Source organism: Canis aureus, chromosome 17, assembly GCF_053574225.1.
Source record: "Canis aureus isolate CA01 chromosome 17, VMU_Caureus_v.1.0, whole genome shotgun sequence".
Taxonomy (NCBI): Eukaryota; Metazoa; Chordata; class Mammalia; order Carnivora; family Canidae; genus Canis; species Canis aureus.
Window position 1 is genome coordinate 55,751,957 of NC_135627.1, and position 27,330 is coordinate 55,779,286.

The following is a 27,330-nucleotide window of genomic DNA, read 5'->3' on the forward strand; positions in this document are numbered from 1 at the left end:
GGCGGGGCGGGGGCGGGGGTCCTAGAGGGGTCAGGGGCGGGGCGGGGGCGCAGGCCTCGGATTTTGACCGGATGACCTTCAGGCGGGCTCGGTTGCGGGCGGGGAGCGCGCGTGGTTAGGGCCCCGGGTTCAGTGCAGGTGCGGGCGAGGCCTCCAGGTACAGCGGCCCAGCAGCCCGGGGGTCCTGCGCACCTCCCACGGCCCTAAGCCGGAGGCCCAGGACCTGCCTCAGAAAGGAAGCCCCGGGGGGCTCAGAGGTTTAGCACCTGCCTTCGGCCCAGGGCCTGACCCTGGAGACCCTGGAGACCCGGGATCGAGTCCCACCTCGGGTCCCCTGCATGCAGCCTGTTTCTCCCTCTGCCTGTGTCTCTCATGAATAAATAAATCTTAAAGTAAAAGAAAAGAAAGGAAAAGAAAAGAAAAGAAAAGAAAAGAAGGAAAGGAAGCACCTGCGTGGCTCCGGGGAGGCGAAATCAGCCACTCGTGCCCAGCCCTCCTCCTTTGTGGAGCAGTTTGCCGTTGCTTGCCCGATTTCCAAAGGCTTAGTCACTTTTGCTTTTATTTTTAATTTTTTTAAAAATTTATTTATGATAGTCACAGAGAGACAGAGACACAGGCAGAGGGAGAAGCAGGCTCCATGCACTGGGAGCCCGACGTGGGATTCGATCCCGAGTCTCCAGGATCGCGCCCTGGGCCAAAGGCAGGCGCCAAACCGCTGCGCCACCCAGGGATCCCCACTTTTGCTTTTAATAGATGCCGGCAGGGGGCACCTACCGTCCTGCCGGGGCGATGGAGGCCACCCCAGTGAGGGACACCCGGGCCGTGCTCTGCTGGACAAGCCCCACCAACGTGGACCGACCTCGGTTGCTGGTGCGATGGGGGGCGTTCAAGGATGGGGCGCCGGGAGAGCGATGGGGACACCGATGGCAGCCCGCCGGGGGGCACTTACTTAGCTTACTTTATACTTGCCATCTGCCGGTTTGCATTATCCCACCTCAAGGAGGTCGTCAAAAGAGGTGTTAATGGGTTGTTTTTGTTATTTTTAAATTTAGTGTAATCGTCTTCCTTTCACTTCCTTTCCCTCCCCCCACCGTGGGGCTATTGGTTTGCGGATTTGACTTAGAGGACAGATCGGCAGTTCTCGGGGGACGCTTCCGAAGTAACGTACCTAAAAAGGAAATTACATGTATAGTGTTTTGAAAGCATGTCCTCGAAGCACCAGCTTCCTGTGATTTACCAGCCGCTTAGGGGATGGGGGCTCGCCCGCGAGGTAGGGGGCGTTTCTGCTCTGCGGCCCGGGCGCCGGGTGAGGCCGTGTGCAAGCAGCACGGGAGAACAAACTAGAACAGATGAAGAAAATCACCAAGCACAAGACTGGATTCCTAGCGTCAACTGTTTGCTCAGGGCTGAGTGTCTGGTCGCCCTACCACCCCAACAGCGCTGCACTCTCGGCTAGCCAACGTCCTCCCCCTGGGGACCCCTCCGGGGAGCGCCCTGGGGCCTGCGTTCTCCGCTCTCCACCCGAGCTGCGGCCCGTTCCTGCCAAAGCCCTCCGCAGGGGACCCCCCCGCGCTTCCTGCTTTAGCACCAGGCTCCGAGAACTCTGCGCAGACAGGCACGGGAGAGGTCACGTGTATCCTGAAGCGGGTGGAGGCGGCGTCGCCGATTGAAGGAAACCTCGGGGAACACGTCATTGCTTTGGAAAGGATCTTCCCCTAGGCTGGTAGTGGACATTTTTTTCTGAACTGTATGGAGTCCTGTTAAAGACCGCGTCCGTTTGAGGTTCTCCTGGCCCCGCGCAGGGAGGAATCTTACATGCCAACTTCCAGGCTGCTCTGGGAAACCACGTGTAGTAGCACAAATCCACAACCTACAAGCGCTCAGAAAGTATACTAGAATGTTCCACTAGTTAAAAACAGGCCTCCACAATTTTAAAAAGTATCTGGTTCGGACTGCCAACCTGCATTATGGTCAGGCGCGGCACTGCTGCACCAAGGGATGGAATTGGAGGATGTCAGTGGGATAAATATAAACTATCATCATGATTTTTAACTTTATGTACAGACTCCCAAGTTTAAAGAATGTCTCTTATTGAGCTGGCTATCCCAGTACCTAACTTTATTTCAATATAAGGTGCACAGCCCCTTTTCCAAAGATTTTTTTTTTTAAGATTTTACTTATTCATTCATAGAGACACAAAGAGAGGGGCGGGGGAGAGGGAGGGAGAGAGGCAGAGACCCAGGCAGAGGGAGAAACAGGCTCCATGTAGGGAGTGGAACTCCAGGATCACACCCCACACTTTTCCAAAGATTTTAATTTCTACACCCAATGTGAGGCTTGAACTCTCAACCCCAGGATCAAGAGTCACATGCTCTACCGACTGAGCCAGCCAGGTGCCCCAGCACCTTTTCCTTTAGTGATGTAAACCTTTAGTGATGTAAACCTTTAGTGATGTATAGACTACCTTTGGAATAATGGAATATTCAAATGTTACCTAAATAACTAAATATCCAAAGTAGCTTATTTTTATGCAGTATGAAAACTGTTTTTCAGTGATTTTCAAGTATGGCCCATGGCTTCAGATCATAAATCTGTCCCCAAAACATCAAGTTGGACACTCAATGCTTATGGACACTCTCTGGAAACCAATTCCTGGACACAAAGCTGGAGCTCTTTTTCAAGGAATGGGTTTGCGGCCTACCAGGGTGCTGTAAGCTGTGCTTTTGTAATAGAATTATGGTTTGTGTAGTAACAACCTCAGTATAAATTACCAGTCACTACAATGTGATGTCTTAATTCAAGTTCTCCTGATTTAAGTTCCGTTTTGCTAAATATTCTGGCTGGAGGTTGCTCAGCCCCATGAATGGGGCTCATGCTCAGAACTTGAGAAGGATACTTTTGCATCAAGATTTTGAGTTGGTTGAGATTTCTGCTGGTTTCTTGGTTAAAATCGACTGATTGTCATCATAACCAAATTTAGTTTGTAGTTATTGGTTAACCCTGAAGTGGAGATGATGGGATTTAGTCAACAAGTTATATTTTTTTAAGGCCTAATGATTCCAATGAGCCATTCACACACACCTACTACTTAAACAGATGAACAGGTAATAAAATATGTAGTTGATCTTTGAACCCCTCCCCTCAGTAAAAAACCTGCACCTATCTTTCCACTCCGTACTTAATAGCCTACTGTTGACCGGAAGCCTGACAGCATATTAACATGTATTTTATAGGTCCTATACTATAGTTTTACTATAAAACTAGAGAAAAAAATACATTTACAGTACTGTAAAAAAATTCAGTTCAAAAAAAAAAATCAGTTAAAACCCATGTTGCTCAAGGGTCAAGTGGATTGACATTTCACAGGCAGTGTGCTGCCTGGGGTTGTCCTGCTGAGCCCATTTCAATCAGGCTTTCTTCCTCTACTATTCAAACATTCGTCAAGTTCACCTTCTTGGTCCTTATCTTGACTAGTCTGCAAGAGATAACCCTGAAACACTGTCCACTCGACTTCCAGACCCCTCCCTGGATTCTACCTCGGGGACACGTTCTCGGGGTCACTTTGCCAGTTGGTCATCATGGTGACCAATCTCTAGCTCTGTCAGCGGGAGGAGTCTGTGCTTCCTAGATCTCACCCAGGGTTTTGGCTTCAAGTTATCTTACATTGAGATTTTTCCAGTAGCTCTTTAAATCTTTAGATTTCTCCGCTATCCTCCCAAGTGAAATACTCAACTGCTTATCTAATGCATCAGGTCAGATGTCCCTTCTGCCCCTGTGGCCTTCCTACGGGACTTGGTTTCCTCTTTCCCTGGATACTCACTTCTTACTTTCTCTCGCCATCGTGGGTCCAGCAAACTGGCCACCTTCTCCCTAGAACAGGTCAAGCACACTCCACTTCAGATTCTGCATTTGCTATTCTTTGCTTGGAACGTTCTGCCTTCAAATAGCCACATAGCCTTACTTGCTTTCAAGCTCCTATTCAAATCCTATCACAAAGGCCTTCCCAGACTATTAAAGTCCCTTTACAATTCCTCTCCACACACCTAACAAAGCCTAGGGCTTGAAAGACACTAAGAACTTGAAAGACACTAAGTATCAATCTTAGAACCAATAGACCTAAAGGACAGGCCTTGTGATGTGTACACATCTCCTGTTAACTCTTGCTCAAAGCAGCTTAACCAGACTCTTACCTGTAACGACTGAAAATATGGCTGGGTGGACTTGGATCCTTCACTTCCTACAGAGCCTCTGCCCCACTACTCCTGTCCCTTTCCATAGCTAACTCTCTACTCCGGTCAGACCTCTCCTGTAATCAGGTGTTCAGGGTCACAACACTGACCGCGGCCCAAAAATTCTCCCATTTCAGAGAGGGCTGACTGGTCTCCTGGGTCAGCAACTGGCACTTTTTCTGTATTTTAAGGTCAGGTCAGAATGCTTAAAATTGCCACCTACTTGACTAGTTTCCAGTATTTGAGTTTGCTTCCACTAATCACCAGGGGGCACCATCAACCTTAGTGTCTCAGGCTGTGACCCACATGATGGACTCCCAAACCTCTAGGGCAAATTCCAGACAGCTAAATCACTGGATTTGCCCAAGTTCACATGTCTTAGGAGATGAGTCACTGGCTTGCCTTCAATTTAGTTTTAACCCTTAAGCTCTTAAGAATGGAATTAAAAGGCAAGGATCTGGGAAGCCATCTTCCAACACTTCTTGTAAACTCCAATTTTAGATCCTTTTAGTAAACAAGATCTTCATTGTTAACCAAGTCACTCCTGAGCTGCAGTTTTTTTCCCTGTACTCCCCCATTCAATCTCGACTGCCACCGTCAGGCAGCTAGAAAGCGCGAGGATACCTTTTTCTTGCATCTCTAGCAGAAACCTTAGAGGCAGATAGAAACTGCTCTAGGTCTGTCACATGGATGCATTTTCCTTATTCTCCTTCAGACACCCATAGCCCTTTCAGATACAACAGGACACAACCAGCTATCCCACATTCCATCTACAACTTCATCTTTTAAAGCACGGCTGACAAACCTTCTAAGGGGTCACATGGTTGTTTTAGACTATGTAGGCCTTAAGGTCTGTCCTACCCTGCTCTTAGGAGCATGGCAATGTTCAAAAAAAAACCAGATACAAATTTTAAGTCTTCGTACTTTTCATATCCCACCAGCTATTTTTTTCCATTTAAAAAATATAAACACCTTAAAAGTCACCCAACAAGTGGCGGGACAAGCCAGTTTGCCAGCCCCATTCCAGATAGTTTGACACAAGCATTCCAGGAGATGTCTAGATTTCTCTAGAACTTGGCTCTACTTAAGATAAATAAGATCAGACAATACTTTGCTTCCAACTGTTATTAGTCTCTTTTTATTCTTTTGGCAATCTCTTCCAGAGTTAACTACTTCCGTTTGTAGGTGATGAAATGTGTAAGGAATCCACTTCAAATGTTGGCCCAGCTATGAGCATGGTCTTTCCCTTTACTTGAACTCAGAATTAAGACTTTTGGTTCTTGTTTTTTATATTCCAGTCCCAGAAGTAGCTTTCACTGTAGAAGTTATCTGCAGGCAGTCTTATGCTTTCTAGCAGTAGTCTACAACCAGGCTCTAGCTTCTTCAGGACACTACACAGAATGGATTTAAAAATGTGTTAAACTAAGAGGCATTCTCTCAAATGAGTTTAAATGCATTTTATTTTTAGACAACCTACATGACATGTTTTTTTCTTAAAAACAATGCCTCCGCTCCAAATAAATCAAGGTCAAAATAAAGAGCTCAAGATGACATCAGTCCCATTTGTCTAAGTCCTGGTGTTGTGTGGATGAAGAGCAGCAGCCAGTTAGGACAACAGGTGATACATCCAAAGTTAACAGCCAAGTTCGTTACTGTAGAAACAAGACAGGGTATTAACACTTTGATCCAGTATGAAAACAGTTAACCCTTCCACGCCACCGATGTACTCCCCTATTCAATCTGGGCTGCCACAGGGACAGACAGAAAGCGCAGGGATTTTTTTCTCTTGCATCCTAGTGCAAACCAAAAGAACAACAGCCAATTGTTCAAGGTCTATCAGTGGATGCAGGACTATCCTCACCAAAGCAGGGGTGGCACATTTTCTAAAAAATCTCATTCTGAAGCAAGTCCCACTCACACACATACTTTCTGTTCTACCAACAAAACCCGCAGATATTCCTGGAATACTTTCCGTAGCAGCTCATGCAATCTGAAGACATTTTTGTCCGCTGAGGCCTCTTCTCTTATTTAGGGTAGCCTCAAGTTTATCTTGTTCCTAATTTATATGGAAGCCTCTGAAAGCTAGAATAATGAATGCTCTCATTTCTGTACGGCCTCCAATAATTCCTTGCATAGTAGACATTCATTTAATTGTACTAAAGGATTCTGCATACTGGATAAGCAGCCAGCTCTAACTTTATTTACTAAAAGTTAGTAACATCAAGGCTTCCAGTGACCAGTTGCCAATCATCAGTAAACCAAAGTGAAAAAGGCCTAGCGCCATACATGCCACTCACGCACGTATGCGTGGCAAAATACGAAGAGAAAGACTTTCTATGGGGGGAAAAAAAAAACAGAATGCAGTTTATCTCCAGTTTAGTACATAAGCTGGGATTTAAGCCATCTACATGAAAAGCTTTCTGTATTTCTAAATGCCTTTTCTGTGCCGTAAAAATCTTGTATGCAAAACACAACCCTTTTAGACTCCCAAAGAGAAACCAGAGTTGGACCTACATTGTGGAGACTGCTGTAAAACCCATTCTAACTACCCAACAGCAAGAGACAGTCACACAGATGTCTCCACTTTTACATTACTGATTTCAACCCACTTCCTTATACTTACACATTTTTCCATTTCTAAACCATCCTTAAAGAAAATCATATAAGGGGTCACACCGTCCTCACGGTAGTCCAGGAGTGCAACCATGCCATCTGGATTCATGTTTTCACCAATAAAGAACTTAGGGAGCAAACAACAAACACCCAGAATTAGGCCATTATATACAGATCGTATCAAAACAATCTACAGTAAAACAAAGGATTCAAAACACAATTTAAGAGATTTTCACAAGAAAAAAAAGGAAAAAAAAACTACTACTCAAACCTCTGTTCACCAAATGAGAACACTAACAATTGACCAGAGTACAGAGCAATCCAGAACACTTCAGGCTTTCTGGAAACACTCTCTCAACCCCACATATACAATTCCAACTCTGTTAAAAAGCCTGTTTATGTCATCAAACAGCGAGAGAGCAGGTTATAGGAGGAAAGTTATCTTCTGGCCAGAGGACTTGTGAAAGCTGGAAAGTCAAAGAGCCAGGCTGTAAGGAGTTTTTTTCTTTAAGTTCTATAAAGCGCCAAGGGAGAGTCACTGAGTTTCCCAACAGAAGTGTAGAAAGAACTCCAGGGGCAATGAGACTGGAGTTGTAAATAAAAAGACAGGAGGTTACCAAGCAATTCTAGACCGGGAGAAATGAAACCTGTCATCTGGAGAGTAGTAGGGATGAGGTTCTACAATCAGCAGGCAAGATCTAGAAACACACTTGGGAGCAGAAAAGGCCACTTTCCACAGTGAAGACTACTGGAAAGGAATCTATGAAGTATTTAAACTGCTCAGAAGACCCAGAAAATAATCCCGTTACATCAGCGACTTATCAAGTCATTTGTTGCTCTGGCAGTTACAATTGCACAATTCTGAGAAACATTTATAGTATTTACCTGGTAGTTTTTGAAATTAGCAAGGATGTGCTTGATTTGTTCTGCAGCCCCTGTCATAAAGGGCTTTACTCTTTCTGGCCTCTGTTCTTCAAGTTTGCCTTTGATTCTAAAACAGTATTTTATTGACAGGTTAAAGTACTCAGTTCTCAGCAAAACAAATTTTTTCAGTAAAAAAAAAAAAAAAAAAACAAACAAGCGCTGAAAAGGGCAGCTGGCTGTCACCGGGCAAAAATTCACATGGCACAATCAAGAAACTACTAGCTCACAGGAATGAAAGTTTCAAGTCTTGACAATTTAGGGTTTCAAGTTATTCCCAAAGTACTTCTGAAGAGCTAAAACCACACTTCCAGCTGCGGTATGCTCACATTAGTTTATTTATAGGAAGGCATCTGTCTGTGAGCTCATCAACAAGAAAGCCTTTCCCAAGCATGCCTGCTGCTAAAGAACCTCCAGGTTACCTTATCCCCAAATCCCGCAGGGCTGACCTTAGGGTGGGCTGCGCCAGGACCACTTACGATTTCATGTAATCTTTGATGTACTTCTTGTAGGCTTCTTTTGTGAAGCTGGTTTCCTGCAAGTGATGGTTCATGACAATATCAACACCGGTGATTACTGTGCTTTCGGTACCTTCGCCCTCCGGGCCTTCCGCGGAGGCATTTCCACCAATGAGCGAGTCGTCAATGTTACCCTCTGTCCTACTGACCATCTACATTAAGGAGGGGAGGAGGAGAAAAGAAAAAAAAAGTCCGGTTTCAGACGTTTTGGACCTTTGCATAAAAGCATTCTCCACTAGATCTTCTAGGTCAGCAGTTCACACAATCCTCCTCCCACCCAACACTTCGGACTCTTGCTAAAACCCACGAAGACGGCGTCGTAGAAAAAGAGAAAAATAAAATAAAATAAAACGCTCACGCCCCTCGAAATTCCTCCAACACCGAGACTCAACAAGGATTCTTTGTTGGGCCAGAAGGGCGGCAGGGCCCTTCACACCCCGGTGGAGGGTGCGCGGCAAGGCCGGCCGCCCGGGAGGAGGATGGGCGCCAGGCGGCGGGGACCTATTTCCAGGCTCAGCTCCGCCTCCACTTTTCTAGAAAAACCCGAGAGCCCGGAAGAGAGCGTCCCCTCCGCCAGGAGGCAGCGGAGAGGATTGCACAACCGCGGGCGGGGGAGCGAGCGGCGGAAACCCGAGCCCGCCCGGCCTCGCCTCCCCCGCGCCGCCGCCGCCGCCGCCGCCGCCCGACTCACCTTCCCCTCCACCTCCAGGCACAGCCCGTCCGCGATCTCCCGGATCTTGTAGATGTCGGAGAACATCTCGTCATCTGCTCGGGGACACAGGCCCGCCCGTCACCGCGCGCCCGGGGCTCGGGGACCCGCGCCGCCATCGCCCGCGCGGGCCCGGCTGCTCCCGCCGCGCCCGCCGCGCCCGCCGCTCCCGCGCGCCCGAGCCCCCGGCCCCCACCCCTCCTCGCCCCGGAGAGGGGCCGGCGTCCTCCAGGCCCTCGCGGCCTCCCCGCTCCCGCCCCCCGCGCGGCCTCCCCCGGGCCCCTGCGCGCGGCGGCACGGCGGGTGCAGCCACGACTCACGGCTGATGAGGTCCCGGTAGATGATCATGACGACGGCTGGAGACGGGCGGCGGCGGCGCGGGCTTGGCAGGAGCCGGGAGCTCGGGGCGAGCGCGCGGCAGCCGGAGCGGCACTCGGGGGGAGGGGGGAGCGGGCGGAAAAGGCCGACTCAGCCGCTCCCCAACCTCATATAGAGGGCACGTCCCCCTACGTCATCGCCCGCGGCGCCTCCGGAAGCGCCGCGCGCGGTGACGTGGCACGCACGGCCGCGCGGGGGGCGGGGCCGCGGCGAGCATCCGGGGACTTGGCCGCGGGGACACAATGGCGCCGTCCGCCGCGCCCGCGGCTTCTCGCGGCTTCCCGCGTCCCGGCCTCCCCGCCCCGCGGAGGTGCCGAGCCTGCTGCGGCTTCGAGGAGGATGGCGGCCCTTCAGGCCTCCGCGCCCGCCCGTTCCCGGGAACACAAGCGAGCCGCCGTGGAGGACTTGGCGTTTACGGAAGGTCGGGGCCCGGGGAGAGGGTGGAGCGAGGCCGTCCGCGGGGAGGGGGTGGGGCGCGGGGCAGTCGGCCTCGCTCCAGGCCCTCGGCGGGGGGAGGCTCCCTGCCCGGCCGCGGTTTCGGGGCGCCCCGTGCGGCTGCGGTGTCCCCGCCGGCGGGGAGGGGGAGGGGCTCCCGGCGGGCTTCCGCGTGAGGAGGCCGCGGCCCGTCGGGGGCGCCGCTGCAGAGCCTGCCCGTCCCTTTTTGCGCTTGGCCTTGGACCCTGTCTTCCGAGCGAAGAAAGAAAAAAAAAGAGCTCTAGCGTCCGTCGACGATGACCTCGAAGATGACCTCGAAGGGATAGCCCAGCTGCCACAGAGTCGGACGGAACTGGGGGGACTTCACGTCCAGGTGTCCGGTTCGGAGCAAACGCTCAAGGAAGCCGTTTTGTTTCCGTTTTGGTGGGAAACCGGAGAGCTCGTTAAATTCTACAGATACTTTTATGCCCTGCAAGGTCCGTGGCACCGGGTTTTGCACGGAGCTCCCAATCGTGAGCAAGTTAAAACCAGATTTTTTACACAATTTTTCACACAAATTTTTTTTCTTTTTTTTCAAGATTTTATTTATTCATGAGAGAGAGAGGGAGAGGCACAGGCAGAGGGAGAAGCAGGCTCCATGCGGGGAGCCCGACATGGGACTTGATCCTGGGACCCCGGGGTCACACACTGGGCCGAAGGCAGACGCTCAACCATGGAGCCACCCAAATGTCCACTTTTCCACTCTATCATCTATCTATCATCTATCTATCTATCTATCTATTTATCTATTTTTTTAAAGATTTTATTTATTTATTCATGAGAGACCCAGAGAGAGGCAGAGACACAGGGACAAGCAGGCTCCATGCAGGGAGCCCGATGCGGGACTCCATCCCGGGACCCCGGAGTCATGCCTAAAGCAGACGCTCAGCCCCTGAGCGCCCCAGGCGTCCCCCTCACAGAAACTTTTGTTCTGGTACATTAAAGAAATCAGGCAATTCTATATCAACTCCCCCCCCCCCCCCCGTAAATCCAGTAATGAAGCATTCTGCACAGAGAGCAACTCGAAAAGAGCAGAACCCAGAACAGTGAATTGAGATGAAGGAGGAGTCAAAATGTGCCCTCCCCAAAAAGATGTGACCTGGAGCTGCACCGAACACCCCATCTGAGCATCTGCCTTTGGCTCAGGTCGGGGTCCCCGCAGGGAGCCTGCTTCTCCCTCTGCCTGTGTCTCTGCCTCTCTCTGTGTGTGTCTCTCATGAATTAGTAGATAAAATCTTAAAAAAAATCTGTGCCGGGGCACCTGGGTGGCTCAGGGCATGAGGTCTATATTCTTGCGATCAAGCCCTGAGTTGGGCTCCTGGCTCAGTGAGGAATCTGCTTCTCCCTCTGCCTCACTCCCATGCTCAAGCTGTCTCTTTCTCTTTCAAACGAATAAATAAAACCTTTTTTAAAAAAATTAAAAATCTGCACCAAATCTTGAAAATGCCTACTTAGAACACAAGTACTACAAATAGGGAAAATTATTCATAAATAATTACAAGTCACTAACAAAATTGGAAGGATTTGGTCTTTTTTAAAATTTTTTATTCATTTATGATAGTCACAGAGAGAGAGCGAGAGAGAGAGGCAGAGAGAGAAGCAGGCTCCATGCACCGGGAGCCTGATGTGGGATTCGATCCCGGATCTCCAGGATCGCGCCCTGGGCCAAAGGCAGGCGCCAAACCGCTGCGCCACCCAGGGATCCCAGGATTTGGTCTTTAACTAATTAGCTTTTACTTTGGCATCATTTGAATGTTTTTTTAAGTAGGCTCCCCACCCAGGGTAGAACCCAAAGAGAGGCTTGAACTCAACCCTGAGATTATGACCTGAGCTGAGATAGTCAGGTTCTTAACCAACTGAGCCACCCAGACACCGCTGAAATTTTTTATAACATTTTCTTACAATGATTTGTTCAGTGATTTCTAACAAAACCTAAGGTTGTCCTAAATTTTACAGCTGAATATGATTTGGGATCTCTTGAAGTTAAAGAGGTCTCAAAGACATTGTCTTCTGGCCTCTTAACTCAAGTCCTCACATGAAAAAAGTACCTCAGAAGGGTTCACCCTTTTATCAGTTCAGGATTGCTTACGGTGGCTTAAACACGTAAGGGTTTATTGATTCTCTTGTATAAAAGAAATTCAGGAATCTGCAGTCCAGACACGTGTGGTGACATCATGGGCGTCAGAGGCCTAGGATTTTCCTTTCTTCACCACCGATATGGCCTGCAACAGAGCTGGAACTCCAGCCATCACATCCACCTCGCAAGCTGCAAGAAAAGGGGAACAACAAAAGTATATTCCAACTGTGTTTCCCTCCTAAGGAGCAATTCTAGAAGTCCTGAAAGAGGACTTCGTTGGCCTCCATTTTGACCTCAAACTTTCTAGTGGGGTTCTTTCCAGCTTTTCCCTTGGCTCAGGTGGAAGAGCCTGAAGGCAAAGCATCCCCTGATGAGAATCAGAACTACCCCCTGAAGCAATAAGGACTGCCCTGAGCCAGCAAGTCACCACCCATGATAGACTCTTAAGACTATGATGGATTTAAACCTTCCTTCACTGCCCACCAGCACTTACCCACCCACCTTTGCCCCACATTTCCCTTATACATACCTGGAAGTATTTTCAACCTTTTGGAGATGGTCTTTGAACCCCTACTCCTCTGTCTTCCCAGTGTTGGCCTCACTGAAATAAACTTTCTTGTTTCACCACCACTCATCTCTCTGCCTTTGGACTTTGTCAGCGGCAAGTGGTTGAACTTGGTCTGTTTGGGAATCTCAGAGGCAGGTGCTCTTGCACCCCTGTGTCCTGGCTACAATCATATTGAGCAATTACATGGATGCAGCTAGTTGCAGTGAAGGCTTGAAAGTTGTGTTTACTTAAGTTACAGAAAATGTAGTTTACTTAATTCTTTCCTTCAGAGCAGAGCTGTTGAAAAGAGCTTTGATAATGGAAATGTTCAGTATGTGCTCTAATACGGTAGCCACTAGGCCGCGAGTAGTTAGTATCTGAAATGTGGCTAGTGTGGCAATGGAATTATTTACTTCTATTTAATTAATTTAAATATCCTTGGCTAGTAACTTTTATTGGACAGCAGAGCCCTATGATATAAACTCTATGAGTAGGGAGGGGTCTTTGTTGCTGTACCTCATGAGTCAGAACAGGGCTTGACCCAATAATTGTTGATAAATGAATGGATGAAATAAAGTTTCATTTCTCTTAATTAAGTCAAATCCCATCTCAGTTAATAGGATTCAGCATAAATCCAAGACCTAGTATAACAGTGCTTTTCAGAGAACTGGGAAACAACTTGGTGAATAGTGATCAACTTAATTAAAAATGACACAATGAGAAGAAGATAGAATCACGTGTAGTAAAGGTGAATATTGTTTCATGAAACTTAGGTTTTAGATTTACACATGTATATGTGTACTGGATCTGAACATAAGACATATTTCTTCATGTGGATCTAGGTCAAAAAGTTTTGAAAGCCATTGATTTAGGCAACTTTTCAAATATATTTCTTGGCAGCTTCAACTGGTCAATGTCAGTGGATGATTTTTTTTTTTTTTTTTAAGGTGCCCCAAGATTTGGTCAGCATCTACTTTTTGACTCTGTGGCCTTTGGACAAGGCTCATGTTTTTGTCACAAAGTCTCGTGTTAATGTTCTATGACCTTGCTCAACAGTACCAAGGCCTGTCTGGGAGTTCCAGGCCAGTTGCAGGCAATATCTAGGTCTAGCTGAGAAGACAGGTTCTTAGTGAAAGGAAGCAACGTAATTAATAATAACTTCTTTTAGTGTCTTTGATGAATGTAAAATGATCGTTAGAATCTAAGATATTCTTAGATATTTGAATATTTCTTTTAACTTTGAAACATAAGACTTAAATTATCTGGCTTAAAAAATCACAATACATGTAATAAAGCATTTATAAACCATAGAGAAAAACTACAGATAACTAGTCTTGATGTTAATATTCCCCCCATCAATGTTCGTAAACTTTTTACAGAGTAAGGTAGAGGAAGGGGGTGCCTGGCTGGCTCAGTCAGTAAGGTGTACAACTCTTACAACTATTGATTTCCGGGTCATGAGTTCAAGCCCCACATTGAGTATAGAGCTTACTATAAATACATACATACATACATACATACACACATATAAATAGATAATAAATAAATGTATTTTTTTAAAAAACCACATCAGGAGAGACTTCATCAGATGACTTTTAAGCATAGGTTACTGTTTGTTTTAAGCCTGCTTTAATCTATGAATAAGCCAACTTGAAGATTTCTTGGTTGGGGCTACTTGTAATCATTTTTAGACTAGATTTTATTTATTCATGAGAGATACGGAGAGAGAGGCAAAGACACAGGCAGAGGGAGAAGCAGGCTCCCTGCAGGGAGCTGGATGTGGGACTCCATCCCAGGACCCCGGGATCACGCCCTGAGCCAAAGTAGACACTCCACCATTGAGTCACCCAGGTGTCCCTAGGCTGGATTTTAAAAAACGAGTGGAGGGACACTTGGGTGGCTCAGTGGTGAAGCATCTGCCTATAGCTCAGGGCATGATCCTAGACTCCCAGGATTGAGTCCCCCATTGGGCTCCATGCTTCTTCCTCCGCCTGTGTTTCTGCCTGTCTCTCTGTGTGTCTCTCATGAATAAATAAAATCTTAAAAAATAAAAATGAGTGGAAGACTATTAGACTAAGCAGTCAGATGGATGGGCAACTCCAGCTTTCCAGTTCTTAATCTCAGATAATTGTTCAAGTATTTTTTCATTTATTATGAATATTTTCCCATATCATTAACCATTCATCTAGAATGTCATTTAAAATGATTATAAATATTCCCTGACTGGCTTAGTCAGTATAGCATGCAACTCTTGATCTCAGGGTCATAAGTGCAAGCCCCACATTGGGCATGGAACCTACTTTAAAAAAAAAATCATAAATATTCCAGTTGATGAATGTTGGAATTTATCTTTAAATCATAAATCCAAAACACTGGAAAACACAGAGACACACATTTTAAAAATGTTTAGGTACCCACCAACCACAATAAATAACTGCTAACATTTTTCATATTTGCTTCAAGTTTTGCTTTTTTTTTTTTTTTTTTTCAATGAATGAAAAAATGTGACCGATCACATTGAGGTCTACTTTATCCTCCTTAATGGACATCCAGAGGTCTGCCCCCTGTCCCCACCAACGCTCACTCAGGTAACCAACCACGCCACACATGCCCACATACCAGTAGGGAAGGGCTGAGTAGAAATCAGAGGGTAGGCACTAGCAGTCACAGCTATCACTCCTTTTATCTTATTGTCAGAGGCCAACCACAGAGCCTTCAGCTCCAAGGCTGGCTGGGAAGTATATTTATTCAGGGTGGGGGATGGATAGAGTTGCAAGAGTGAGCAGTCTCGGTCACAGCTATGTTAGTACTTCCATGCTCCGTGGTGTAGAAGAAAGCACAGAACTGAGTCAGAAGAAAATGTAATGACTGTGAAGTAATGGGTGACTTTAGCCTCGGTTTCTCCGTCTTGCCTATGGAATTATTATTGGATGTGTAAATACTTAACCATCATGAAAGAACATATGAACAAATATATGGTAGAGTTATTTCCACACTTATTTTAACTCCCTTCCAGATTGCTAACTTGTTGGCTGGCTCACTCTTTTCTACATGACTTCTTCCCTGGTGCACCTTGCCTGTCTGCCCACCACCCCCGATAACAGTCATGGAAATTAGCTCATACATAGTAGGAACTGAATGCGATTTCAGAATATCAAAGAAAATTTAGAATTTGAAATATCAAGCCTGAAGCTAATTAAATTTTGCTATGAGAACAAAGCAAATAGTGTAATGTAGATAGAATCAGTATTCCTTTTAGGAAAAGAATATGCATCTGTTTGTGTCTGTATAGAAACTTTTCAAAAGTTTCATAAATTATTAACGGTGATTACTATGGGAGTAGTGGTTGGGGTTAATGTGGAGATAGGAATTTGAAAGATTTTTAGTTTTATAACCAGTGGCAGGAGGCACTGGAGGCAGAATTTAATTGCTCTAATTCATCTTTGCAATTTATCACATAGTTGAGGACAAATAGAGACGATGACAATGGCAGACTTCTTCGTTAAGCTGTTGGTATGGCAACCGTTATTTTTCAGGGCTGCCTTAGCAGGGGTCACTGGAATGTTAACTATGGAAAAGGAAGTAATTTTTTTTCAGATCTCATAGACCACACTAGTGCACAATGACTTAATGCTTTCAGAGCAAAGTTTTACTTCTGTTTGAAACCTCAGATCTGTAAACACTTGTTCAAAAGTGCGAGAACCAAAATTCTAGAAATGGAGGGGTGCCTGAGTGGCTCATTTGGTTGTGACCTGTTCTTGATTTCAGCTCAGGTCATGATCTCAGCGTTCTGGCATCAAGCCCAAGTTGGGCTCCATGATCCTCCTCGGGGTGGGGTGGGGTGGGGGTTGGCAGTGGGAGGGTGTCTGCTTGAGATTCTCTTTCCTCTCCTCCCTCTGCCCCTCCCCCTGCTCATGCATGCTCTCCCTAAAATGAATAAATAAATCCTAAATACAATTATAAAAAAGGGATATGGGAATATATATGGTATAAATATAAATACAAAATATATATTTAAAATATAATCTGAGATATATAAATACATGAAAAATAATTATAAAAATAGAATATATCATGTATATTATACACACATATATAAATATATTTGTAGGAATATATATATGTAAGTGTATATGTACATTTACATATAACCATGAAAATATATAATTTTTTATTGGCTCACTTTTGTCCTTCCCTATATAGTACAGAAATAGAGGTTGATAGCATTTTCAAGAACTGTCCCAGTATGACAAGAATTAGATTTGAAACAAATAGGAAAAATATCCTTCCAAGTAACCTTGCTCTTCAAGGTTCTGTGAAGGTGCCTGGGGAAGAACGGACCATGTTTTCATTTACTCTCACACACATTCCCCCACAGGCAGGCAATTCTTCAACACCAGCTCCATTTTCTACAATTCAGTTCAACTCTGATACTAACTGCTCAGGTCCCCCAGGTTAAGGGCTTTGTCCTCCAACGCTACCTCCCCACCCCTTCAGATGCCGATTGCAAGTAGTAGGTCCGTGGGTGACCCACAACTTCTGTCTGATTTGGCTGTCACCTGGAGGGTTCACAACCCCCTCCTCAGGTTTAATCATTTCCTGGAACAGCTCACAGAACCCAGGAAAACCGTTCACTTGCTATTACTGATTTATCATAAAGGATATTTTAAAAAACTGCCAGATGAAGAGATCCATAGGGTTAAGATCTGGAAGGGTCCCAAGTAAAGGCGCTTCTGTCCCTGTGGATTTGAGGCGTGTCACTCTCCCAGCACATCATAAATGCATTCACTTACTCAGAAGCTTTCTGGGATTTTTACGGAGGCTTCATCATGTAGGCATGATCAATTATTTACTCAGTCTGTACCACTTTTCTTCCTGGGGAACAAGGTATAGGGCTGAAAGTTCCAAGGTTAATCATAGCTTGGTCTTTCTGATGACAAGCCTCCATGTTGAAGCCATCTGGGAGCAAGAGTTGCCTTGTTAGCCCAGAGGATACCCCTAAGCACCTAGGAAATTTTTTTTTTTTAAGATTTTTATTTATTTGAGAGAGAGCACGTGCACATGTGTGTGAGTTGGGGACGGGCAGAAGGGGAGGGAGAGAGCATCTGAAACAGACTCTGCACTGAGCTGGGAGCCTGACTCGGGGCTCAGTCTCACAACCTCAAGATCATGACCTATGGTGTAAGGAAGAGTTGGTTGCTTAACTGACTGGGCCACCCAGGCACCCCGACTCAGAAAATCCTAAGGGATTTAGGGGCTCTGTGCCAGATGCTCCTATCACTCAGGAAATTACAAAGATCTTAGGAGCTAAGGATGACAACACATACTTCAAAAAAATATATTGGAAAACACTGCAAAAGTGTGAAGTCACTTATAAGGAAGGAATAAGTAGTAGTAGCAACATCTGGCTAATTACAGGATCCTCTGGTCTTAGTGTCTGGCCAAACCGGCCTTCAGTTGGAAACCTGTGGTCATTTGTTGAACACGTTATCATTAGTGGCCTGCAAGGCAGTGGTTCTCATTCCTGGCAGTACATTAGAATCACTTGGGAAAAAAATTTTTTTTAAAGATTTTATTTATTTATTTATTCATGAGAGACACACAGAGGCAGAGACACAGGCAGACTTGATCCCAGGCCCCCGGGATCACAACCTGAGCTGAAGGTAGACGCTCAACCACTGAGTCGCCCAGGTGTCCCAGAAAACTTAAAAATCCTGACATGCAGGTATACTCCTGATTAAATAAATTAGGACCTCTTGGGGCGGGACACAGCAGAAATTGTTAAAGCTTTCCAGGTCATGCCAAGATAGAGAATCTCTGTTGCTTCTTTTTTTTTTTTTTTTTTTTTTTTTTAAGATTTATTTATTGATTTGAGAGAGAGAGAAAGAGTGATGGAGGGAGGGCAGAGGGCGTGGGAGACAATCCAAAGCAGACTCCACACCGAGCAGAGAGCTTGATGTGGGGCTTGATCCCACAACCCCAAGATCATGACCTGAGCCAAAGCTGGGAGTCACTTAATGGACTGCACCGCCCAGGTACCCCAACATATTATTTCTTTTACTCACTATTTTATCTTCTGTAAGCACCAGAGAAAGGTAGAGATTGTCTTTTTGCCCACGGATGAATCCCCAGTGCCTGGAGCAGTAGGCAGTAGACAGCCAGTCAAAAATTGTTACGTCAATGAACTTGAGACTGAGACACATTATAGGTGCAGCAGCATATTCCAGCCCGGGAGCCTATAAGGTGGTCCTCCTCGTGTGATCAGATTTTCTGAATTCCTGTGAGACCTGCCGCTTAGGTCTTTGGCAGTGCAGGTGACCGAAGAGTAAAGATGGAAGGCCGGCAGCTAGCGGCTGCAAGAGGCTGTTGGCATAAGTTAGCATAGCTCTTCCCTCAGAGCAGGAAATGTGCTCTAAGACATATGGCTAAGTGAGAAAAAGCAAGTTGTAGGCCAGCGTAACTGTACAGCGTACCGTGCATTTAACGCAGAGACACACATAATAAAAGTAGATTGTAATGGATACGTGTGTAGATTTGCAAAAGCGCAGACGACAATCTAGAAGGACCGGCATCAGCCTGGCAACAGCGGCTAACTGGGCAGCAGCGTGGCTGAGGAAGAGCGTGGTCGAGGGGCTCTTTAGTGCCATTATCACTTTCCTTGACTTATCCCAGGGACGTTTCACATGCAATTTCACGTTTACTAAAGCTCTTTTCCTCCCAGATATAACGTTGTATTAGAGTAACACAAGTAAAGGGGGGGGGGGTATTTCTGTCATATAAAGACGATTTATAAGGAAACTGCCCTAAAGGAAATAAGAAGCATATTACTCCTGAGAAGAGCTAAGGGAGTTCTGTCTCTAGATTGCGTGGCTGGGAGGCAGTGAGTTTCTGATCACTTAATAGGCGCAGGGTGTTTGTGTGTGCGTGTGTGAGAGAGAGAGAGAGAGAGCGCGTGCGCAAGATTTTGATCCAAAAAACTGACCCCTGAATAATTTTGCTAGAAATGGCAGCGGGTACTTGTAGGGAGGCATGGAGAGGGATGGGCCCAGCCTGCCATCTGGCCGCTGGAGGAAGATAGCTTATCTCCTGCTCTCCACTCTCTCAGGGCCAGGTGCACGCTGGGGTGGGAACTAGGTAATATAATTTGGAGAGTATATTAATTTATTTTCCTTCCACTGCCTTCCGCAAAACGATGGGTAGCACCTTCAGAAATGAATGAGGCAACAGTACAAGCTGAAAATGAGAGTAAGAACAGGAAGCCGGGGGTAAGGACGGTACCAGCCTGGGTGTGTGAGTTCTGCACCGTCCCTGCAGGTGGGTCCCAAAGTTGGCCAGGAGCTTCTCACGACTGGAGAGAAGGGAAAATAAAATTAGTTCTGAGATTTGACATCGGGACGCCTGGGGGGCTCAGCGGTTGAGCATCTGCCTTCGGCTCAGGCCGTGACCCCGGGGTCCTGGGATGGGGTTCCCCGCCCCCCCGCAGGGAACCTGCTTCTCCCTCTGCCTATGTCTCTGCCTCTCTCTCTCTGTGTGCCTCTCATGAATAAACAAAATCTTTAAAAAAATAAGATTCACCATCATTTTTGTGTTTTCCCTAGGAGGAACTTTTTTTTTTTTTTAAGTATCTGATAATGACACACAAGCCCTCAGCAGTAAGTACCCCTACAGTAAATTCAGTAATGAGGCTTCCTGTGGCTTCTTTTGTGTGACCTCCTTCAGTCACACAAAATTTGACCTCACCTTCAAATTCAACTCAATAAAAATAATTTGTAGCAGTAGGTAGAACAAAGGGATCCTGGCCTATGGCTCTCCGAGGTCAGGAGCCACCAAAGGTACAATTATTTCATGGTCTGGAACGGGTAGAGCACTCTTGAAGCAATCTAGTGCAAGTCTTGTTTCTGTGACACAGATACCAAGGGGCTGTCGTCTCCCCAAGAAATCCAGATAAGGTGGCACAGAGCTTCTGAGGAAATCCCAAACCCTCTCCAAGGTCTCTGTTGATGTTTATTTTAGCCGCTGACAATACACAGGAAGGAAGAGAGCAGGAGGGCATATTACATCATAGCAATGCAGCTTTGGAGTGAAGTCTGGGCGCCCCTGTCCTTTTTCTTTTTTTTAACTTTTAATTTATTTTAATTGTTTTTAAAAGATTTTATTTATTCATGAGAGAGGCAGAGACACAGGCAGAGGGAGAAGCAGGCTCCATCCGGGGAGCCCGATGTGAGACTCAATCCCAGGACCCTGGGGTCATGCCCTGAGCTGAAGGCAGGCGCTCAACTGCTGAGCCCCCCCAGCTGCCTGGTGTCCCTGTTCTTAAAGTTCCCTTAGCCACCCACCACGACTGTGCGCGTTCCCCCATTTCTCACCGGCTCACTGGCTGCTCTCTTTTCTCCCTTACTGGACCCGCCCTCCAACCTCCCCATCGGGAGAAAAAAATTCACCAATCCCTCGTTTGGTCACACTGAGGCAGTTTAACCATCTCCTCTTCTTGCCTTCAAGGTCTCTTGCTCCTATGACAAGGTGATTTATTATTTTCCCAAAGGCAGTTCTTTCCCAAAAGGTAAAAAAAAAATTTTTTTCTTAGCATGTGAGCTTTTGGTAAGAACTGAGTAGTATGACTTTTGTCCGCATTCGTTCCGCACATGCATACGGAACAGTTCACACGTGCCTTGCACACCACAGCTGCTAGATGTACCACACGAACGAGACAGAGTCCTTGCCCTGGAGGAAAGTGGAACAGATGTGAGATTCAACATGCAAACTGCAAATAGTGTGATACGCCTCACCCGGTGGAAGATTGAAGGGCTGCAGGCAGCACCTGACTCAGGTAAGTCAATCAAAACATCAGTTCATCTCCTTAAAGGATAACAAAAGTTTCTGAAAATAGTTCCCAAAGCAAGCTTTGTAACTTCTAGACAACGTTCAATAACGGCCTTTTAGGAGTGACCTAGACTTGCGGACACTTACCTATGTGGCCTTGCTGGGGTCTCTCAGGTGCACAGTAATGGTGCCCTTCTGCCTCATTCTTGTTGAACAGATGTGGAACTTGGGTTTGGGATGATGCAAAGTTCTGGAGAGGGGTGGTAATGGATACTGAATGTTATGTTGTGTAAACGTCACCGAAGTAAAAACCAAAAAACCAGAAAACCAAAAACCAACCCAGCAACTACGGCACTGCCTGACTTAGTCCACGCATTCATCGGATGCTAGCTCCCTCCCTGCATGTGGGAGTGAGTTTACATCTCAGCCCATCCACTGTTTTGCTTTGTTGATTAATATCCACGCAGGAAAGTGCCTGGCATCCAAAAGGAACTTCTGTGAAGCTCATTTGTAAAGTGACAAGCTCTGCAGTGCCTTGAGCCCTGTATATTTTTGTGTCTTTCTCCCTTTAAATTCCCTATACTGTCCTCTCGTTCAGCGGAATGATTTCCCAGGACACTGTGTCTAGAGCTTTGTGGAAAGCCGTAGAAAGACAGCAGTCAGTTTTTCACAGTAAGGGGACATCACTTCTTACAGCATGTGTTTGACTAAGAGATAAATTTTGAAGGACTCAGTATTTCCAAAGTACTTTCTGGCCAAGGAGCTCAAATGACTGTACCAATCATTGTTCTCGGGAATAAGAATTACCTCTTCCTTCCAGGCAGCCTTCCTTGGCCTTAGGAATCAAGAATGGTAGTTACAGCAAATCCCATTAGGTAGATCATTCTTCAAGAGAATCTGGAATTGGGGCTTCTGGGTGGCTCAGTTGGTTAGGCACTCGCCTTTGGCTCAGGTCATGATCCCAGGGTCTTGGGATCGAGCCCCACGTTGGATTCTCTGCTCCAGGGGGAGCCTGCTTCTCCCTCTCCCCGTGCTGCTGCTCCCCCTGCTTGTGGTCTCTCTCTTCCCTGTCAAATAAATTAATTAATTAAAGAAAAAAAAAAGAGAGAGGATCTGGCATCTCAGAGCCAAAGGGACCAGAGAATTTAAGAGGAAATCCCATTTATGTGCTAGTTTTCATTTTTACCAGGTAAATAAAACACAAGGTGATCCATGCTTTGCAGGAATATTGTAGCCTATAGCTCAAAGATCATCAGGACAGTAGGCATGAGGTAGAAACCCTTTTATTTAGATTCTCTTCATTCTCCCCTCGTCCTCCCTCCATTTTTTCCCAGAGTCTGCCAGTGGGGAGATAGTTTTCAACTCCTGCCTTGGGCCCGTTCATTGGCATGAGACTCCGCTCTCAGCGGCTGCGCCTGTTCTTGGGTCCTGTGTGGTAGACCAAGATGTGGGTGCTGCTCAGCCGTTCCCAGAGCCCGCTGTAGGCTCCCTCCTGCAGTCTAGAACAAGCAGGCTGCTGAGTCAGGTCTAATTTCGTTTCTGTGAATAATTTAGAAAGGACTACAACTCCAGTTCTACATGTTGGAAGGCATTCTTTTACTTTTTACAAATCAGGATTGGACATTTCCCTAAAGTAGGATCTTAGGACTATGAGAGACTTTGAATTTTCTAGAAAAGTTTTGATGAAAACATAACATACATATAGAAGATGCACATATCGTGCATGTACGGCCCAAGAGTTTCTCACGAACTGGTCACACGCATGCAGCCGCACCCAAGTCTGGCCAGCGGCCCAGAGGCCCTTTTGCTCCCAGAAAGGCCTCTAAGGAGTGATTTTATACATCCGTCTGCCCGTAAGAAGGCCTATGCCTCAATCCACCTAATAGACGGACGCTCTCCCCTTTTGTTTTATGTGTTTATTCCCAGGTGTTCTGAACCACACATACTTCATCTGAGGAAATGCATAAATGTCATTACATCATATGTACTTTCTTATGGTAGCAGAAAATGCCTTTCCTGCTTTTGCCTGGCTCTCCTGTCTCCCTCTCTTCCTCCCTAGGCTTGTAGTGACCTCAGCACCCTGCAAACGTGCTGTCCTCACTTCCCAGGACAAGAAACAGAACCAGCCGGGGCCACCCCAGAAGCCGCCCCTCATGCCCCAGCCTCATCGAGCCTTTACCCTGTCTTTCCCTGTGAACCCTACCCCTGGGTAACCCAATCATAGATGCGGGAAAGCGTCTTATTAATTAATTAATTTATTTATTTATTATTTTTTATTTTTTTATTGGAGTTTGATTTGCCAACATAGAATATAACACCCAGTACTCATCCCGTCAAGTGACCCCCTCAGTGCCTGTCACCCAGTCACCCCAACCTCCCCACCCACCTCCCCTTCCACTTCCCCTTGTTCCTTTCCCAGAGTTAGGAGTCTCTCATGTTCCGTCACCCTCACTGATATTTCCCACTCATTTTCTCTCCTTTCCCTTTTATTCCCTTTCACTATTTTTTATATTCCCCAAATGAATGAGACCGTATAATGTTTATCCTTTTCTGATTGACTTACTTCACTCAGCATAATACCCTCCAGTTCCATCCACGTTGGAGCACATGGTGGGTATTTGTCCTTTCTAATGGCTGAGGAATATTCCATTGTATACATAAACCACATCTTCTTTATCCATCATCTTTCGATGGACACCGAGGCTCCTTCCGCAGTGTCGCTATTGTGGACATTGCTGCTGTGAACATCGGGGTGCAGGTGTCCCGGCATTTAACTGCATCTGTATCTTTGGGGTAAATCCCCAGCAGTGCAATTGCTGAGTCATAGGGCAGATCTATTTTTAACTCTTTGAGGACCCTCCACACAGTTTTCCAGAGTGGCTGCACCAGTTCACATTCCCACCAACAGTGCAGGAGGGTCCCCCTTTCTCCATATCCTCTCCAACATGTGTTGTTTCCTGTCTTGTTAATTTTCCCCATTCTTACTGGCGTGAGGTGGGATCTCATTGTGGTTTTGATTTGTATTTTCCTGACTGCAAGTGATATGGAGCATTTTCTCATGTGAAAAGCGTCTTTTTAGAAAGGGGGTCCAAGGATTCCCCAGTGGCTCAGCGGTTTAGCATCTGCCTTTGTCCCAGGGCGTGATCCTGGAGTCCTGGGATCGAGTCCCACATCAGGCTCCCTGCATGGAGCCTGCTTCTCCCTCTGCCTCTCTCTCTCTCTCTCTCATGACTAAATAAATAAAAATCTTTAAGAAAAGAAAGAGGGTCCAATTAACACATTTGTAAAAAGCATTAGCTAACAGGGTTTCTGTTCGGGATGATACAAAAATTCCGGGGATGGATAGTGGTGATGGTCGTACAACGTGGTGAATGTGCTTACTGCGACTGAATTATGCACTTAAAAACGGTTAAAATGGGCAGCCCGGGTGGCGCAGCGGTTTAGTGCTGCCTGCAGCTCAGGGTGTGATCCTGGAGACCTGGGATCGAGTCCCACATCAGGCTCCTTGCATGGATCCTGCTTCTCCCTCTGCCTGTGTCTATGTGTGTGTGTGTATGTCTCATGAATAAATAAATAAAATCTTTAAAAAAAAAAAAGGTTAAAATGGTCAGTTTCACATATGTGTATTTTAGCATGATGTAAAAAGAAAAGGTAGAATTAGAGGATCACCATCCTGTAGCCCTCAATTTAATCCTATGCCATCTCCGCCCTACTCTTTTCTTGAAAACCCTACTGATTTCGTACTGATCACTTCCTTACTTTTTTTTTTTTTATAGCTCTCACAGCTGATGGCATCCTTAGACGTAAGAGTGTAACGTGACTGGTCTTCTACATTTATTTTCAATCCGCACAGGTCCTCTCAATTATCTTCCTCAATTTCTTTTTTTTTGTTGTTGTTTTTTATTTTTTTTATTTTTATTTATTTATGATAGTCACACAGAGAGAGAGAGAGAGAGAGAGGCAGAGACATAGGCAGAGGGAGAAGCAGGCTCCATGCAGGGAGTCCCCGATGTGGGACTCGATCCCAGGTCTCCAGGATCTTGCCCTGGGCCAAAGGCAGGCGCTAAACCGCTGCGCCACCCACGGTTCCCTCTTCCTCAATTTCATCTGCTGGAGAATTCACATCCGTTTGACCTGTTTCTCATGGTCTGGGTTTTGTGTGGCTCGTGCTCCTCAGCCTCTGGTTTTCCCACAAAGTTGTCTCCTAGATTCAGGGGCGTAAGAAGACTCCATCCCTTTGGCAAGACCACAGTGGGGTTGAATTCTCTCACCGGGGAGCCCACATTGTCTGGCTCTTGCTGTTTTTAAAATGTTTATATTTTTGATATCATCACCTAATTTATTGAATCCTACCTCAGTGCTTTGCTCTTGTCTATTATTGTGTAAAAACATTAATTTCCCTGGGCCTTTGGAACAAGATGTGCCCTAGAGTGGCTTCTCTGACGTCACAGAATTTCCCTCTTCTGGTATTTTTGGATGGGATTCAAATACAAGGCAACTTCCTCTCCGGGGTTTCCTGGCTCTGCTCCCCTCCTCCACTTTTTTAAAAAAATTTTTATTTATTTGACAGAGCACAAGCAGGGGGAGTAGGAAGAGGGGGCGGCAGAGAGAGAGGGAGAAGCAAGGAGCCTGACGACAAGGACACGGGGCTCGGGCTCAATCCCAGGACTCTGGGACCCAGCCCCGTGTCCGGCTCCCTGCTCAGCGGAGAGTCTGCTTGTCCCTTTGCCCCTCCTCCAGCTTGTGGTCACTCACTCTCTCAAATAAATAAATAAAATCTTTAAAAAAAAAAAGAAAAAAAAAGAAAATTCATATGTTGAAGTCCTAACCCCCAGTGTGATGGTATTAGGAGGTGGGGTCTTTGGGAAATGAGTGGGTCATAACAGTGAATGGGATTAGTGCCCTTATAAACCCCCCGCACCCTCCTCCGCAGAGCTCCCTTGTCCCTTTTGCCATGTGGGGGCGCAGCCAGAAGAGGGCCATCTGTGAGCCACTAAGTCGACCATCACCAGACACCAAACCTGCCAATGCCCCTATCTTAGACCTCCCAGCCTCCAGGACTGTGAGAAAGAAATGTTCAGGCCGCCTCCCCCCCCACCCCCCCATCTATGGTATTTTTATTAGAGCGGCCCAAGCAGTCTAGGACACTCCTTTCCACGGTTCGTGGTATTTTGGATCCTGGACCACTTTGGGAATCTGCTACATTGATCTCCCCCCCACCCAGAAAAGTACACATAGCCACCAGTTTTGCCGAGAACATTAAATATTTATGGACGGTCTTAACCATGACTCACCCCGATCTTTAGAATTCCTGTGCTGACATGGTTGACAGAAGCACAAGGCTCCCTGTGCCCGTGGGAGTGGAGAGAAAGTGAGGCTCCACTCTCTGGATCTTACCCGAGTCTAACTGGACACGGGGCTCTGAATCGCACTGCAGGGGGGGTTGGTTTGCTCCAGGGGAGGCCAGACCGACAGCTGTGGGTCCCCAGGCTTGACTTCCTGCCAGGCTCTGGGCAGGGGTGGGGACCGGGACCCCCCCACACACACACACCGACTTCTGGCGGCCTCTCCTCTGGCTTTCCCCGCCTGGCACTTCTCAGATTCACTTGTCAGAGTGAACCCAAGGCCTCTTTATCCTCTTCGTTGCCTTGGCATTTCCACTGTGAGGTCTCTCGCAGGTGGAAACAGGCACACAGCTGCTCAGTGGAAGCCAGGGCAGGTGTGACTCGGGCCGGGCCGCCCACAGGTGCCAGGTGCAGCCGAGGCTGTGCTAGGAGCTCATCTTTGGGTTCTTGATCACGAGCAACTCAGGCATCTGACAGACACACCAGAAGGGGGCACACGGCCTCCAGTGTGTCGGCAGGACATGCTAAAATGCTGGTTTCTGAAATAAATTTGCTAATAACCTTTGTGTGTTTTGACGTTTTCTAATTGGAAGTCTATTTTTTAAAAAAAGGCTCAAAGGGATGAATAGTTTTACAACAGCAAAGAATCCCTTTTGTCGGCCAAGTTTTTCTTTTTTTTTAAAATTTATTTATTCATGA

General features: G+C 46.5%; 2 protein-coding genes, 2 long non-coding RNA genes and 2 other non-coding genes across 9 annotated transcripts in view; 2 read left to right on the plus strand and 4 right to left on the minus strand.

Annotated features, from left to right (window-relative positions):
• Positions 1-4,791: 4,791 nt before the first annotated feature.
• On the minus strand, positions 4,792-4,925 carry LOC144288212 (small nucleolar RNA SNORA31). Its single transcript, XR_013356180.1, has one exon. It is a non-coding gene; the product is annotated as a small nucleolar RNA SNORA31 (small nucleolar RNA).
• A 414-nt stretch (positions 4,926-5,339) lies between these two features.
• Positions 5,340-9,473, minus strand: TPT1 (tumor protein, translationally-controlled 1). 2 transcript variants are annotated; one of them, XR_013355994.1, is made up of 7 exons: positions 9,311-9,473; positions 8,973-9,046; positions 8,243-8,433; positions 7,728-7,833; positions 6,853-6,969; positions 5,707-5,881; positions 5,340-5,620 (listed from the first exon to the last, which is right to left on the minus strand). XR_013355994.1 is itself a non-coding variant. In XM_077855632.1 (6 exons), exons 1-6 carry the CDS (start codon positions 9,336-9,338, stop codon positions 5,879-5,881), a joined length of 519 nt encoding a protein of 172 aa, XP_077711758.1. In that variant the 5' UTR covers positions 9,339-9,473; the 3' UTR covers positions 5,672-5,878. The 2 variants fall into 2 exon arrangements, 1 of the variants encoding a protein (XP_077711758.1); XM_077855632.1 differs by lacking the exon at positions 5,340-5,620 and having other exon boundaries at positions 5,672-5,881.
• On the minus strand, positions 5,949-6,078 carry LOC144288211 (small nucleolar RNA SNORA31). The gene has a single exon (XR_013356179.1). It is a non-coding gene; the product is annotated as a small nucleolar RNA SNORA31 (small nucleolar RNA).
• Positions 9,337-12,549, plus strand: LOC144288156 (uncharacterized). Its single transcript, XM_077855861.1, has 3 exons — positions 9,337-9,396; positions 9,484-10,279; positions 11,985-12,549. The coding sequence occupies exons 1-3, from the start codon at positions 9,337-9,339 to the stop codon at positions 12,209-12,211; spliced, it is 1,083 nt and encodes a 360-aa protein (XP_077711987.1). The 3' UTR covers positions 12,212-12,549.
• A 4,057-nt stretch (positions 12,550-16,606) lies between these two features.
• The window catches only part of LOC144288040 (uncharacterized), a 41,955-nt gene continuing 31,231 nt past the window's right edge, over positions 16,607-27,330 (plus strand). Inside the window, exon 1 of one of the 2 annotated variants that reach the window (XR_013356002.1) lies at positions 16,607-21,293. This is a non-coding gene — a long non-coding RNA (uncharacterized LOC144288040). The remainder of the gene's footprint in view (positions 21,294-27,330) is intronic. The other variant, XR_013356001.1, reaches the window with a different exon arrangement.
• On the minus strand, positions 17,880-27,072 carry LOC144288039 (uncharacterized). Of its 2 annotated transcripts, none has more exons than XR_013355999.1 (5): positions 26,581-27,072; positions 22,094-22,353; positions 21,434-21,536; positions 20,833-21,187; positions 17,880-19,814 (listed from the first exon to the last, which is right to left on the minus strand). It is a non-coding gene; the product is annotated as an uncharacterized LOC144288039 (long non-coding RNA). The 2 variants fall into 2 exon arrangements; XR_013356000.1 differs by having other exon boundaries at positions 20,833-20,976; positions 26,581-27,070.